General features: G+C 41.2%; 1 protein-coding gene and 2 long non-coding RNA genes across 3 annotated transcripts in view; 2 read left to right on the top strand and 1 right to left on the bottom strand.

Moving 5' to 3' along the window:
* The window catches only part of UGGT1 (UDP-glucose glycoprotein glucosyltransferase 1), a 116,131-nt gene extending 110,354 nt beyond the window's left edge, over window positions 1-5,777 (top strand). The window contains exon 41 of the mRNA XM_082465748.1: window positions 1,485-5,777. Within this exon, the coding sequence (XP_082321874.1) occupies window positions 1,485-1,510 (26 nt within the window). The 3' untranslated portion in view covers window positions 1,511-5,777. The remainder of the gene's footprint in view (window positions 1-1,484) is intronic.
* Window positions 1-15,695, bottom strand: part of LOC309662704 — a 43,895-nt gene that overhangs the window by 349 nt on the left and 27,851 nt on the right. The window contains exon 2 of the long non-coding RNA XR_014264899.1: window positions 575-739. This is a non-coding gene — a long non-coding RNA (uncharacterized lncRNA). The remainder of the gene's footprint in view (window positions 1-574; window positions 740-15,695) is intronic.
* Window positions 1-15,695, top strand: part of LOC309662707 — a 228,288-nt gene that overhangs the window by 206,154 nt on the left and 6,439 nt on the right. The gene's annotated exons all lie outside the window — the stretch shown is intronic.

The raw sequence follows: 15,695 nt of genomic DNA, 5'->3' as shown, positions 1-15,695 counted from the left end.
GTTCATGAGTTTTGTGATACATCAGCCAAACCTGCCATTATTTGGGGGATCTCTTGTCAGATTCCTTGGTTTTTAATTAAATCTGTCCAGGCACTAGTGAATGAACACATTTAGGATCAAGACAGAGAACATATTGATTTGAAAAAAAGTATTCTAAGGACTAAATCTTCATATAATGTTTTCCCTACTATATGTACATCTTGAATAGTAGCCAATCTAAAATAATCATTAGAATACAAAAGTGACCTTGTGTAAACCCATTAATAAGCTGGGCTCTGGATTTTAATTTATTCAGCTCAAAACGAATTCTCAAAAAGCAACTATAGAACATGGATCTTGAGTGATTCTGAAGACTGTGGCATGATATTAAAATCACAGCTAAAAGGTTGGATATTCACCATAAAAATAATTAAGTTCATGAGTAAAACCTCAAGGATTTTCATAGATAAATGGGCAAAGAATGTAGACATACTGTTTAAATAAGAGGAAAACACAAATATAAACGAATTTGAGGAAACAGTAATCAAATTAAAGGAATCTATCACTAATACATACTGCATAGAAAAAAACGTACCTATTGATAATGCCATTTGTTGGGGGAGATGGTGATTAAACTGTTCTGGGTGGGCCTTGCTGAAGCTTTGTGCACTAGAACACTCCTTGTTAAACGGCAGTCAGTCGGTCGTCAGGAGCCATTAAAATGTTTACATCCTCAGTAATTTCTCTCTCGAGAATTTACCTTGAAAGAAATAATTCAATACAAGAAAAAAGTTATATACATGGAGAAATTTATTTTATTATTACTTGTAAACCAAAGGCTTTAAAAAACAGTTTTAAACACCCCAAAATAGAAAATAGTAAATGAGCTACACTGCTACGTAGGAAAATGTTTATATGTTATTAAGTGAAAAAAGAAGAATCTTGACTAAAAATATGTGCATTGTTACTAGAAGTAAATATTGTACTTGTGAAAACAATATTTAGATGGAGTTAGGGGTATGCAGCTAGTTTCCATGTTCTTAAAAATTAAAATGTCTTTTTTACTTTGTCTTTGCTTTCAAAATATAACACAAACACACTAAACCAAAGCTCCTAAAAATTTAAAAAGAGAGATACAGTGGAGGTAGGGGCACAAATAATAGGTTTCGTACCAGAAAATGCCTAGTCTGTACTTTTTTTTTTGGCTGTGTTGGGTCCTTCGTTGCAACACTCGGGATCTTTCATTTCAGCATGTGGGCTCTTAGTTGTGACGCGTAGGCTCCAGAGCTCATGGGCTCTGTAGTTAGCGGCACGCAGGCTCAGGCACGCGGGCTTAGTTGCCCCGTGGCGTGTGGGATCTTAGTTCCCCGACCAGGGAGCGAACCCGTGTCCCCTGCGTTGGAAGGCGGATTCTTCACCACTGGACCGCCAGAGAAGTCCCTAGTCTGTACTTTTATAACTTGACAATAATTCCTTTTCTTTTCAATTGTTCTCCTTTTCCGTAGGACCTCAGAAACATGAAGAATTATGATCTCCAGAGGAGGATAGGGAATTACACCATTTGAAGAACACTTTTTATATTAAATGCTAGTTTTTTCCAATCTGTCTATACAACTGCTGATGAACCGGCCGGGCAGGTGTGCCGCACCGTTCATTCTGACTCCTGCACGCTGGCGGCTCTGGATCTCTGGAGTCAAGGCTCCACTGGATTCATACCTCAGAGGAAGACAAGGGGCTGATCTTTGGGGGACGCTATAAAGAACAGGCTTCTAACCAGAAGGGAAGATGCAGAGGCGACTGGAAGAAAGCGAGCCCTGTGGCGCTCACACCCGGGAACCCACACGTGCCACAGCGTCTCGGGAAGCCGCCGGCCAGAGCCACCGTGTCCTTCCTTACCTCAGCCTACGGGCAGCGGAGCTCCGTCTGCAGCCTGGGCCGCAGGGCAGGTGCCGCCCACATCGGCCATCAGGAGCTTTGCCCCAGGTCTGCGCACCTCGGGGTTGGCGCCAGCGTTCCCCTGTGCCCTTCCCCAGCATCAGGTTCACTGTCAAATTGAAACCCAACCAACAATCATGTGTCTTCAGGCTCGGCTCGGGGCAGATTAATTGGGGGTTAGGAAGGGGGTGGGTTGGGCTGAGAGTAGGGAAAATGTCAGGAGTCAGAGGCTCTGGAATGCTGGGGTGAGGGCGAGGAGGACCGGAAATCGGCCGTTCTCTTTTATAAACCGTCGGTACCATTGTGACTAATTTGAAATGAAGACGTTATCCTTATTCTCCACCCAGCCCCAGTGAACTTTTTAAGTAATTGTTTTGTAAGCAGTTTTTTAATTTGTGAAAGTCTTTGCTTTTCTCTTCCCACTTTCTTAAAAAAGAAGTCTGTTGTTTCCTTACTGGATACAGCCATAGTAAGCCCCTCTAGTGATCCATCCTGAAGGGCTCAGGGCTCCTTCAGGAAGCTCACCGCGCCACTCACCCTTTTCTTCTCCGCAGGGTTTTCGTCTCTCAGACCCAGGGGAAGTTGGCTTTGACTTTTCTCTACGGAAGACTCCCAGATCTGAGATCGGGAGAGATTCTGATTGTGTAATTCACTTTTTTCTATACACTGTTCTGTATTCCTTTTAGTTTAGTGCGGTGGGCTGCCTTTGACTTGCAGAAATTGCCAGTGTTCCCCCCCGTTCTGACTCCACAGAGTTGCATCTTGAAGCAGGTTTGGCCCTTTGGTCATGGCTTTCCGTGTCTTCACTCCAGCAGCCCAGAAGGGCCCTTCCGCGGCAGCCTTTCCTGCTGGGTGGGCAGAGCCGGGAGGCGCCCGCGAGGAGTCTTGCGGGTGCTGTTGGCCTGCGTGGCTGTAAGGCTGCAGGTCCTGCCCCCCGGCTGCCCAGGCTGCAGGGCACGGCAGCAGAGCACTCCGTGGACCGTGCCCCCTTCCAAAGTCTTAGGACAAATATTGAGGAATTAATTTTTTCCATATTCACATGCCAGAGTTAGCTCAGGAGTCTCTTAGTCCGAGGGAGCTTTTGAGCATGCTTTTGTAGGTCCATTAAAAAACTGGGGAGGAGGGAGCCCGAAAGATTTTTAGATCAATCGATCCAAGACTGAAAAGGTCCCTCAGAGGTGTTGCTGTTGACAGAGGCTGTAGCATGAGTTCCCCCACGCTGCTCCTCGCCTGGTCAGAGCAGCTGAAGGGGTAGAATCAGTGAGTGGAGAATATTCACTTAGGTCCCTCTGAGGGTTAATTAAGCCTTTAGAGAGGCTGCCGCCGCCGCCGCCACTTCTGTCTACAGCCACGGGCGCAGTTGTGCGTTTTCCCACTTCATTTTCTGGGAGGTTGAGCGGGAAATAACAAAAGTCACTGGGATGTGCTTTCTAGACGCTGGTTCCCTTGGGACATGGAACAGGCCACCTCTCCACGTCGTTCTGCCTGGGCTCTTACGCGTATCGTACATGAGGAAGGTGAAATCTGTGCTCTGTGTAGTGTGTGTGTGTCCTCATTGCCCCTTATTTGTCAGCACCCTAAATTTAAGTCTTATTAACAGTTGAATCTAAACACGCGAGACCCCGCTTGCTTCTGAAACGGCCTAGGGCCCTCCTCCTCGTGCCAGGAATATCTTGGTTCGCGTGGCATGAGCAACTTCCGAAACGAACCTCTAGCGCCCTGGGAAATGATACCGCCACTAAAATTCGGTCTTGGTCAGCTTTGCCTGTTCTCTCTACCGTATGAAAGCAAATTGTGACTGGAAAGATAGGAGAGATTTTTCACAAGAAACATGAACTGATTTCACCGAGAAGTGCAAGCTTCTGGAAACTACTCAAAGCACGTTGTTTTCAACCATCTTTTCATACGTAATGGATTTTTTCCCCCTTCATCATGCCATAGTGGAAACTTTTTCTTTCTGAATCAGTGCCAGAGTGATGTGACACATCAGAACGACACGCAACAGTGTGGGTTTTTATGTCCTGTGAACAGTGGTATTTGATGGCGGTCAGAACGGGTGCACGCGGCCTGCTCTCGGAGCTGCGGGGACATGCCTGTGTTTCGTTTAAAAGCGTCCTGAATACTTGCCACGCTGAGAGCGCTGGTGCGGCAGTTTTCCACACGCCTGAGAGAGTGCTGAACCTGTCAAAATGGCACTGCAAATTGAAACGTAGAGCTGTTTGCCTGCCTGCCAAGCGCACGCGCATGTGGTAGGCCCACATACTGTGTGAGCTCAGCTCGGGGCGGGGAGCAAAGGTTTCATAAAAATCAGGTAGTAGTTTCCAAGAAAGGAGCTTAATCAACTCTGCTGTCCTCACGCCCTCATATCATGAGCCTTGTGAAAGGTCTGATGGAACGAACAACGTCTGCCTGGTTGCAGGGTTACTGAATGAAGGGCTGACGGCCAGGGACAGCAGTGCGGTTTCCAGAAGAGACTGGAAGGGAAATGAAAATCCCAGTTTCCTTCGGCTGGGAATTCCACTTTACTGACTTCGTAACTTGGAACGGGTCAGAACCCGCCCTCACAGCAACGAGTGTAAGATGATTCCTCCTCCCCGACACCCCCCTTGGGAGTAAATCTGGCTACTTGAAAGCAGTTTTGTTTTGTTTTTTTCCTGAAATTGCCATGGATGATTAAAAGAAATAATTCAACTCAAGAGTTTCAAGAGGACATCTCGTACATTTTTCTGAGTAAAATGTTAGTGCTGTGGTATCAAATATCATGGAAATGGAAATGTTTTGGCGAAGCTTTCTCTTGGTAACAACGAATGGAGGGTGTGTTGTGTGCAAAGTTATTTAAATATATTCCATTGTGTAATTTTAATAATTTTTTAAGCATTTGATTTTATGGGGACACTTTTGTGGGATGATTAGGGTTAACCAACTTGAATATCGCTGTTTTGTGTCTAGTCTGGTGGGATAACCTTTTTAATTTAAATTCCTATTTTCCCAGTCTTGCTAGAGTGAGGAAGGATCTTTATCAGGACTTTGGTAATAACCTGACTGAATTCCACAAATTCAACATCATTAACTCAGGTCTTTGTTGGTACTTCAGAGTATCTGGAGGATACCAATTTCTCTTTCATTATTTGGTCTTTGATGTCTCAATCTAATACAGAAATGACGCTTCTGGGTGGCGGTGAGTCAGGGCACTGAGTAGAGGATCTCTCCCTCTCAGGGTGTCACTGAGTGTTGACAGCTTATAAAAACAAACCACGAAATCAGCTTCAGGCAGCTGCATGCTCCCCAGAAGCAGTCCGAAAGTGAGGCCATCTCCTGAGTCTTTTCCAATTACCTAGCAACACAGAGGCCAAATGTGGCAGATTTAAGTAGGACAGACACAAGTTAGGGTTTGAGCCAAGGCCTTCACCCCACCTGTAATTTATGCATTGCCTTACGTGTCATCTTTTAGATTTCCAGAGAAATGGACATAATTCCTCTTCAGAATAAAAATAGCAAAATACATTAACCTAAGGTCAGCAATTTGAGAAAAGATTATCAAGTACGGTGGTTTCCAACCAGTTGTTTTTGCTAATAATAAGGTAAACGTGGAAAAACAAAGAAAAATATTAGAATTTTTAAAGAAACTGTGTACTTAAAAAAAAAAAAAAAACCACCTTTGTAACTCTTCTATTTTACTGTAATCCTGTTCCATTAAATGCAACATAGGTCCAGGTGCTGCCCCTTGCTCGGGAACAAGCACCGGGGCACTAAATGTCTACAGAGCCCTCTGCACCTGAAATGGATTGAGAATGAATTTCCTGGTACTGTAATGAAAATAAGGTCTGCTCAACACAATAAACTTTTCCTTCTCTTCTTTAAAACCGTCTGGTCCGTCATTCAGCTTTTATGCTTAGGAAAGGTGAATGGTTAGAGCTCGAAGTTCCACCCCTCCATCTGGCAGAAGCAGCAGGCCTGGACAGGAGGAAGAGCTTTACCTGAACGGCTTGTCTGGTGAGGAGCTAGGTCCAGGCGCAGCCAATTCTCTAGATTCTCAGGGGAGCACCCAGGCCTCTTCTGGGTCCCCAACTTCGGGGAACTGCCCCAGGCAGAAGCACTAACCATAACAGGGAGGATGGCATGGACTTCGTTCATTTTGCAAATTCTCTGAGCTCCTACGCTGGGGCTGGACTTGAGGTTGAAGATATGGTTCCCGCCATTCAGGTGCTCACTGGACACCGCAAGCTGGTGTAGTGGGAGCGCTTGCAGAGGTGGAGGTTGGGCAGAGGGACCTTGTGGCTGTGAGAACATGACAGAGGGCACCTACGGTGGAGGAGGGAAGGAGGGATTTGGTGGTCAGGAAAAGCTTCTACAAGGAGAGGATGCTTAAACTGAAGTTTGGGGAATCAGTCGGCATTATCTATGTAGAATGAGGGAGGTGGGGATACAGGGAGGATGGAGAGCTGGTGTATCTTATTTAAGGAGCTGCAAGTGAACCTCTGGGGCTGGAGTCATGGCTGGGAGCAAGGTGCTGGAGTGGGGATCTGAGTTGATCCAGAGCCACCAGAAAGCCCCTGAGGGGTTTTAAACTGGGTGCCCACATGAAATCACTTTTTTCTTGTAAAAAAATTACTATTGATGTGTAGCACTTGAAGGTACAAGTACACAAACATACACCTTGATAGATTTTCAAAGTAAACACACTTGTATAACCATCAACCAGATAGAGGTAAAAAGCTGGATTAGAGTCTGGCTTCCATCAGTGGCAAGAGCATTGTATCAGACCAACCAGTAACTAACTATATACACTGTTGAAATGCATTGGAAAGTGACAAGAGACAGGCAAAAACTGGAGGGGACTCAACCACTGAAAGAGAAACACACTGGATAAGATCCACATTTAAGCGACTATTCCTTATGTGGCCCACAGGGAATAAAACAAAAAGTGGCTGTTTTACAGGGCTGAGGAGCCAAGTCAGAGTTCAGAGGCTGCCCAAGCAGCTAGAAATTGAAGGCGGAAAATCCCAGAAAGGAGGAAGCCACAGAGCTTTGAATTTGCCTTGCATACTCCCCTCAAATCCTTGGCTGACTCCTAAATTATGCTTGAACAAAGCAGGATTCCAAGAGGGCCAAACAAAGCAACAGCTGGAAGGCCGGAAAAGCTCAGCAGAGATGTCAGCAGATGTCTGGTGCTGGGGAGGAAAAGTTTGGCATTTATGTCCCACCAAGTTGGAGAGGCTCAGTAAATATTTGGGGCTTTCTGTTGAACTCGGGTCTAGGCCCTAGGACTAAGGGCAAAACTAAAATAGAACCACTCTAATAAAGTGTAAAGTCAAGCCTTCGAAGCATCAAGGTGATCCAATAGTAACTTAACTCCCTACTAAAACTCAACAGTTTTCATGGGAAAATTAATGAATCCAGAGTCTCTACAATATATCACTCAGAATGTGCAGTATACAATCACAAATCAGACGTAAGAAACAGGAATATAGGACGCATAAACAAGGGGAAAAAAATCGAGATCTGCAGGCAACCAAGATGTTGAAATTATTGAATAAGAATTTTAAAATAATCATAGGGACTTCCCTGGTGGTGCAGTGGTTAAGAATCCCCCTGCTAATGCAGGGGACACGGGTTCAATGCCTGGTCCAGGAAGATCCCACATGCCGTGGAGCAACTAAGCCCGTGCGCCACAACTACTGAGCCTGCGCTCTAGAGCCCGCGAGCCACAACCACCGAAGCCTGCGCACCTAGAGCCTGTGCTCCGCAACAAGAGAAGCCACCGCAGTGAGCAGCCCACGCACCGCAATGAAGAGTAGCCCCTGCTCGCTGCAACTGGAGAAAGCCTGTGCACATCAACGAAGACCCAACTGCAGCCAATAAATAAATAAATAAATAAATAAAATTTATTAAAAAAATGAAGTAATTATAAATATGTTAAAGAAACAATAGGAATGGATATATACAAAGGATGAAGATGTGGGGAATTTTAGGAGAGAGATGAAATTTTTAAAAACCAATTTCATGGGTAGGCTTAAGATTAAACACTGCAGAAAAAAAAGGATCAGAGAACTTGAAGACAGATTAATGGAAATTACCCAAATTGAAGAGCAAAGAGGGAAAAACGATTGAGAAAAATAATGAATATATGTAATAACCTGTGAGGCAGTATCAAGCAGTTTAACAAATATGTTTGGAGAAATATTGGCCAAGTCAAGGTGTGATTAAAAATATCAACTCATGGATCCAAGAGCCTTAGTGACTCCAGAAATAAGTTTCTTAAAAATGCTCTCTTGGGGCTTCCCTGGTGGCGCAGTGGTTGAGAATCTGTCTGCTAATGCAGGGGATACGGGTTCGAGCCCTGGTCTGGGAAGATCCCACATGCCGTGGAGCAACTGGGCCCGTGAGCCACAACTGCTGAGCCTGCGCGTCTGGAGCCTGTGCTCTGCAACAAGAGAGGCCGCGATAGTGAGAGGCCCGCGCACCGCGATGAAGAGTGGCCCCTGCACCACGATGAAGAGTGGCCCCCACTTGCCACACCTAGAGAAAGCCCTCGCACGAAATGAAGACCCAACACAGCTAAAAATAAATAAATAAATGAAGTGTCTATTAAAAAAAAAAAAAAAAAAAAAAAATGCTCTCTTGACCCAGTTTTGGCCCTGGCTAAAGGCCAGTCAGTTCTCTGGAACAGCCAATCTAGTCCACACCCTCAACCACTTCACTTATTGGATTCTTCAACTCTGGGCCACTATATACCCACCCTAATCACCCAAGGCCAGATATAAGACATGCAGCTCCTATGCTCCAGAGCTTATTGAAATATTCAAATTAGCCAGTCTTACCCTGCCTCACCCATTCATTCCTGGGGAAACCACAATTAAAGCTCTTGCCCACAGTTCCTGCCTTGCCTTCTTCCTTCCTAGTGACCAACCCTTGTGCTTCCCCCGAGTGGTCCTGCATGGTGTGAACTGTGATATAACAAAACTGTAAAACTCTTCTAGCTTTTCTCTTGATCTTTGTCCAGCCACACCGTGTGTTACGCCCCACCCCCCCAAACCAGCGCACGCACATGCACACGCACACGCACACACACACACACACGCAGGATACATACAAAGGTCACGCTGAGGCACGTCATAGTCAAATGCTGAAAACCCAAGATAATCTTTAAAAAGTAGTCAGGAAAACAAGAAAGACATACCATACACAGAAATAACAATAAGAGTGATAGCTGAGGACTTCCCTGGTGGTGCAGTGGTTAAGAATCCGCCTGCAAATGCAGGGGACACAGGTTCGAGCCCTGGTCCGGGAAGATCCCATGTGCCACAGAGCAACTAAGTCTGTGCGCCACAACTACTGAGCCTGCGCTCTAGAGCCCGTGAGCCACAACTACTGAGTCCACGTGCCACAACTACTGAAGCCCACACACCTAGAGCCTGTGCTCCGCAACAAGAGGAGCCACCACAATGAGAAGCCCGTGCACCACAACGAAGAGTAGCCCCCACGCGCCACAACTAGAGAAAGCCTGTGTGCAGCAATGAAGACCCAACACAGCCAAAAATAAATAAATTTATTTAAAAAAAAAAAAGAATGATAGCTGACTTTTTATCAGGAAAAAAGAACATAACAGTGGAATAACATTTTTAAAGTGCTGAAAGAAAATCTGTCTTAACATGTGGGGGAAGTATTTTTCAAAAGTGAAAATGAAATAAAATTATTTCAGGATAACTGAATGTCAAGAGAATACATTGCTTGTAGACCTGTACTATAAAAAAAAATGGTAAAAGTTCTTCAGGCTAAAAGGAAAATTATGCCAGATAGAAATTCATGTCTACAGGAAGGAATGAAGAGCGCTGGAAACAGTAAATATGTGGGTAAATATACTATTTTTCCTTTAAGAGACTATTGATTGCTTAAAGCAAAAATGTTACCTATATTTTGGGTATATAACATGTAGAAGTAAAATACATGACAATTGCACAAAGGATGGGAGTTATAATGTTCTTACATTATTATGAATTGGTATGACAGTAATGCAAGATAAACTGATAAGCTGAGAAAGCATATTGTTTTCCCTAGGGCAACCATTTGAAAAAATATAGTTATACCAAAAATCAAAACAAAACAAACAAAAAACAAAACAAGAGGAGACAGGAAAATTTTAATTTTCAATTAAAGAAAAAATGTAAAACTCAATCAACCCAAAAGAGGCAGGAAAGGAGAAGCAAAGGAACAAGTAGAGGAGATAAATAGTAAAACAAATTAAACAGTAGGCTTTAAACTGAAAAAGTCAATATTTGCATTATATATTAATGGTCTTAAACACTCTAAATAGAAGTCTGAGATTTTCAGATTGTATTTTAAAAAGCAATTTATAGAGATGCACATTAAATAGAAATAGGTTGACATTAAGAACTGCCTCACACAAACACTAATAATAAGAAAACTGGTGTGGCTATATTCATATTAGACAGAGTGAACTTCAAGACAATGAGAATTACCAGAGGAAAAAGAAGGATATTCTATGATGATACAAGTCAATTAATCAAGGAGACATTAACAATCCTAAATATGTATGCACCTAATGACATTACTTAAAAATACAGAGTAGGTGTGACAACAAGCAAAATGACAGGCTACAAAGATCTGGGGTCAGTCACTCTGCTGAGTCAACCATTAAGCTGGAAAGATCAATTGCAATAAACTATTTTGGAACTCTGGAACATGTTTGCACACTTATAACAACCAGCACTTCATGTGCTGGTTGGGAGCACTTCATGAAGGGAGAGGCTTCTGATCTTTTGTAAGTTAGGGGCAGGCACAAGCCAACTACCACTCCTGATTCCTCAGCACCATCTTGGCTGAGTTCTTGGAGCAGCTGGCTGGTGCCAGGGTGGGTAGTGGTGACCTTGTCCTCAAAACATTTGGATTTATGCATTTGGGCTGGTCTAGTGATGCCTGACAAACTGGCATAGAAACTCGCCTTGGTTTTGGCCCTCAATAGCAGTGGCTTACCCTGGGGTTATCTATCAGAAGATTTAAAGAGACTTCCCTGGTGGTGCAGTGGCTAAGAATCCGCCTGCCAATGCAGGGGACAATGGGTTCAAGCCCTGGTCCGGCAAGATCCCACATGCCTCGGAGGAACTAAGCCCGTGTGCCACAACTACCGAGCCTGCACTCTAGAGCCCGTGAGCCACAACTGCTGAGCCCATGTACCACAACTACTGAAGCCCGTGCACCTATAGCCCGTGCTCCACAAGAGAAGCCACTGCAATGAGAAGCTCGTGCACCGCAATGAAGAGTAGCCCCTGCTCGCTGCAACTAGAGAAAGCCCGCATGCAGCAATGAAGACCCAACACAGCCAAAAATAAATAAATAAATAAATAAACTTAATTTTTTTTTAAAAAAGAAGATTTAAAGAGACAGGAGCTTTTTTTTTCCTTGTTGGAGACAGACAAATTGTTCTCAAGTCACTGGTTGACTGCAGAGATAATGGAACAGAAACTTCAGGTACCACACACAAGGAATGCATACCTTGCAAAAATTGTTTGGAAAATTCACAGATGGTGCCACCCTCAACAAGCAAAATTTATCAATTCCAGAGGAGTGGGAGAATCAGGTTTCCAAAGCTAACATAATACCCTCTGGGTATTATATGTCCATTTCTCAACAAAAAGTTTAAAAACTTACAAGGGAACAGGAAAGTATGGCCCAGTTTCAGGAAAAAAGGAATTTGATAGAAACTATCCTTGAGAAATCCCAGACATTGTAACTATTAGACAAAGATATTGAGTTGACTGATTGAATATGCTCAATGAGCTAAAGGAAGTCATGGGCCAAGAACTAATAGGAATCAGGAAAATGACATGAACAAAATGAAAATATTTTTTTAAAAAGAGAGAAATTATAAAAAGGAACCAAACAAATTCTGGAGCTGAAAAGTATACTAACTGACATGAAACATTCACTAGAATGGTTCAACAGCAGATTTGAGAAGGCCGAAAAAAAGGATGAGAGAATTGAAGATTAAAGACAATTGAAATAATCTAGTCTGAGGAGCAGAAAGAAAAACACGGTCTGAGGGACCTCTGGGACACCATCAAATGTACCAACATATGCATCATTGGAGTTCCGGAAGGAGAAGAAAGAAGTGCAGAAAATGTATTTGAGGAAATAATGGCCAAAATCTTCCCAAATCTGTTGAAGGACATGAATCTACACTTCCAAGAAGCTTAATGAATTAAAAGCAGGATAAATTCAAAGAAATCTACACCAAGATACATAGTCTAATTGTTGAAACCCAAAGACAGAATTTTGAAAGCAGCAAGAGAGAAGCAGTTCATCATGTACAAGGGATCCTCATAAGATTAACAGCCAAATTCTCTACAGAAACCATGTAAATCAGAAGGCAGTAAGATGACATATTTATGTCCTTAAAAAAATAAAAATAAACTTTCAAACAAGAATTCTATATCTGGCAAAACTATCTTTGAAGAATAAAGGAGAAATTAAGATACTTCTAGATAAACAAAAGCCAAGGGAGTTCATTACTGGTAGACCTACCCTACAAGAAATGCTAGAGAGAATAAATATTTCAGGCTGAAATGAAAAGAAACAAAACAGTAACTTAAAGTCATAAGAAGAAACATTGGTAAAGGTAACTACCTAGGTAAATATAAAAACAAGTATCATTTACTTTTACTTTATAACTCTTCCTTTATTCCTATATGATTTAAAAGGCAAATACATAAAATAAAGTAAAAATTTTGTTAGTGAGCACAACATGTATAAAAATATAATTTGCGACAAAACAATGGGGGAGGAACAGAGATATACAGGAGCAGAGTGTACACTATTGAAACTAAGTTGGTATTATTCAAACCAAGTTTTTATATAAGTTTATGATGTTAATTGTAATTCCTAAGGTAACCACTAGGAAAGTAATTTAAAAATATATAGAAAAGGAAAGAAGGGAATCAAACTGGTACACTTCAAAAGTTCAAATAAATACCCCCCTGCCAAATCAGTAATTGAGGAATTGAGAAACAAAATGTATGACATACAGAAAACAAAAAGCCAAATGGCAGAAGTAAATATTTTTATCAGTATTAAATTCAAATGTAAATGGGTTAAACTCTCCTGTTAAAAGGCAAAGATTGGGAAAAAATTTTTTTCAAAAACATGATCTATATGTTGTCAACAAGTGACTCATTTCAGATACAAAGACAAAGAGCTTGAACGTAAAAGGACAGGAAAAGATAATCCATGCAAATAGCAACCAAAAGAGAGATGGAGTGACTATATTATTGTCTGATAAAATAGACTTTAATTCAAAAAAGTTATAAGAGACAAAGAAGGACATTATATATTGATAAAGGGTTCAATCCAGTAAGAAGATATAATAATGACAAACTTGTACACACCTAACAATAGAGCCCTAAAATATATGAAGCAAAAATGGACAGAATTGAAGGGAGAAATAGTTCTATAATAATAGTTGGACTCTTCAGTACCCACTTTCAAAAAGGATAGATCAGTCCGACAGAAGCTTAATAACAGTAGAGGACCTGAACAACACTGTAAACCAATTAGATCTAACAGACATAAACAGACATAAACAGAACACTCCACGAAACAGCAGAATATGTATTCTTCTCAATTCCACATGAAACACCCTCCAGGACACATGGTATGTTAGGCTACAGAACAATTCTAATGAATTTTGTAAGGTTACAAAGTAACTTCTGATCACAATGGAATGAAACTAGATATCAATAATTGAAGAGAAACTGGAAATTTCACAATAATGAAATTCACAAAAATTAAACAACACACTCTTAAATAAGCAATGGGTCAAAGAAAAAAAGTCACAAAGAAAAAATTTAAAACCTTGAGATAGAAAATAATAAAAACACAATATTGCAAAACTGATGGGATGGAGTGCTAAGAGGGAAATTTATAGCAATAAATGCCTACATTAGAAAGGAAGAAAAATTCAAATTAATAATCTAAATGTAAATCTTAAGGAGCTAAAAAAAGAAGAGCAAACTAAACCCAAACAAGCAGAGGTAAGGAAATAACAAAGATTAGAGCAGAGATAAATGAATTAGAGAGTAGAAAAACAATAGAGAAAAATCAATGACATCAAAAGTTGGTTCTTTGAAAATATTAACAAAATTTACAAACCTTTAGGTTGATGAGGGTGGGGAGGAGGGAGAGAGACTCAGTCAAAATTAGAAATGAAAGTGGGGACATTACTACTGATTTTACCGAAATAAAGTGGATTATGAGAGAATACTATAAACAATTGTTTGCCAACAAGAGGGAAAATTCCTATAAACACACAAATTATCAAAGCTGACTGACTCAAGAAGGAATAGAAAATCAGACTAGACCTATAACAAGGGGATTGAATCTGTAATTAAAAAAACCTCTCAGCAAAGAAAAGTCCAAGACCAGATGGTTTCACTGGTGAACTCTACCAAATATTTAAGATGGATGAAAATCAATCCTTCTCAAACTCTTCCCAAAAAAATGAAGAGGAGGGAACACTTCCTAACTCATTCCATAGGCTAGCTTCTTGACATCAAAGCCAGACATAGACTACAAAAAACTAGAGGCCAATATCCCTAACGAATACAGATGCCAAAACCCTCAACAAAATACTACCAAATAGAATTCTAGCATATTAAGAGGATTATACACCATGAGCAAGTGGGATGTAGCCCCAGAGCAAGTGTGGTTCAACATATGAAAATTATTCATTGTAATATACCACATTAATAGAATGAAGGAAAAATACCACATGATCATCTCAATCAATGCAAAAAAAAAAAAAAGAATTTGATAAAGTCCAACGTCCTTTCATGATTTAAAAAAACATTCAATAAACTAGGTATAGAAGGGAATGTTCTCTACATGATAAAGGCCATATATGAAAAACCCAACTGAGCTAATAAACTCGGTGCTGGAAGACTGAAAACTTTCCCCCTAAGATCAGGAACAAGATTAGGATGCCTACTCTTGTCAGTATTCAACATAGTACTGCAGTTATAGCCAGAGCAATTAGGCAAGAAAAACAAAATAACAGTTACTCAAATTGGAAAAGAAGAGGTAATTATCTGTTTGCAGAAGGCACGATATGTATTGGTTGGCCAAAAAGTTCGTTCGGGTTTTCATGACCTTTTCAGCCAGGGAATCTACAAAGAAAGTTGAATTTAGCAATGCTGTAGGATACAAAATCAACACACACAAAATCAACTATATTTCTATACACTAGCAATGAACAATCCAAAAAGGAATTAAGAAAACAATTCCATTTGCACAGCTTCAGGAATAATAATTTTCTTAGGTATAAACTTAACCAAGGAGGAGAAAGACTGTACACTGAAAACTAGAAAACATTGCTGAAAGAAATTAAAGAATACCTAAATAAATGGAAAGACATACTGTATTCATGGATTGGAAGACTTACTATGGTTAAAATGACAGTACTTCTTAAATTTATGTACAAATTCAATGCAATTCTTATGAAAATCCCACGGGCATTTTCTGCAGAAATAGAAAAACTCATCCTAAAGTTCATATGGAATTTCAAGGGACTCCGAATAGCCATAGCAATCCTGATATAGAAGAACAAAGTTGGAGGACTCACACTTCCCAATTTTAAAAACTTACTGCAAAGCTATAGTAATCAAAAGAGTGTGGCACTAGCATAAAGATAGCAATATAGACTGAAAGAATAGGGAGCCTAGAAATAAACTCTCACATATATGGTTAATTGATTTTCAACAAGAGTCCCA

This window comes from Balaenoptera physalus (assembly GCF_965194825.1).
Source record: "Balaenoptera physalus genome assembly, chromosome: 6".
NCBI lineage: Eukaryota > Metazoa > Chordata > Mammalia > Artiodactyla > Balaenopteridae > Balaenoptera > Balaenoptera physalus.
This window is presented reverse-complemented; position numbering and strand designations above follow the sequence as displayed.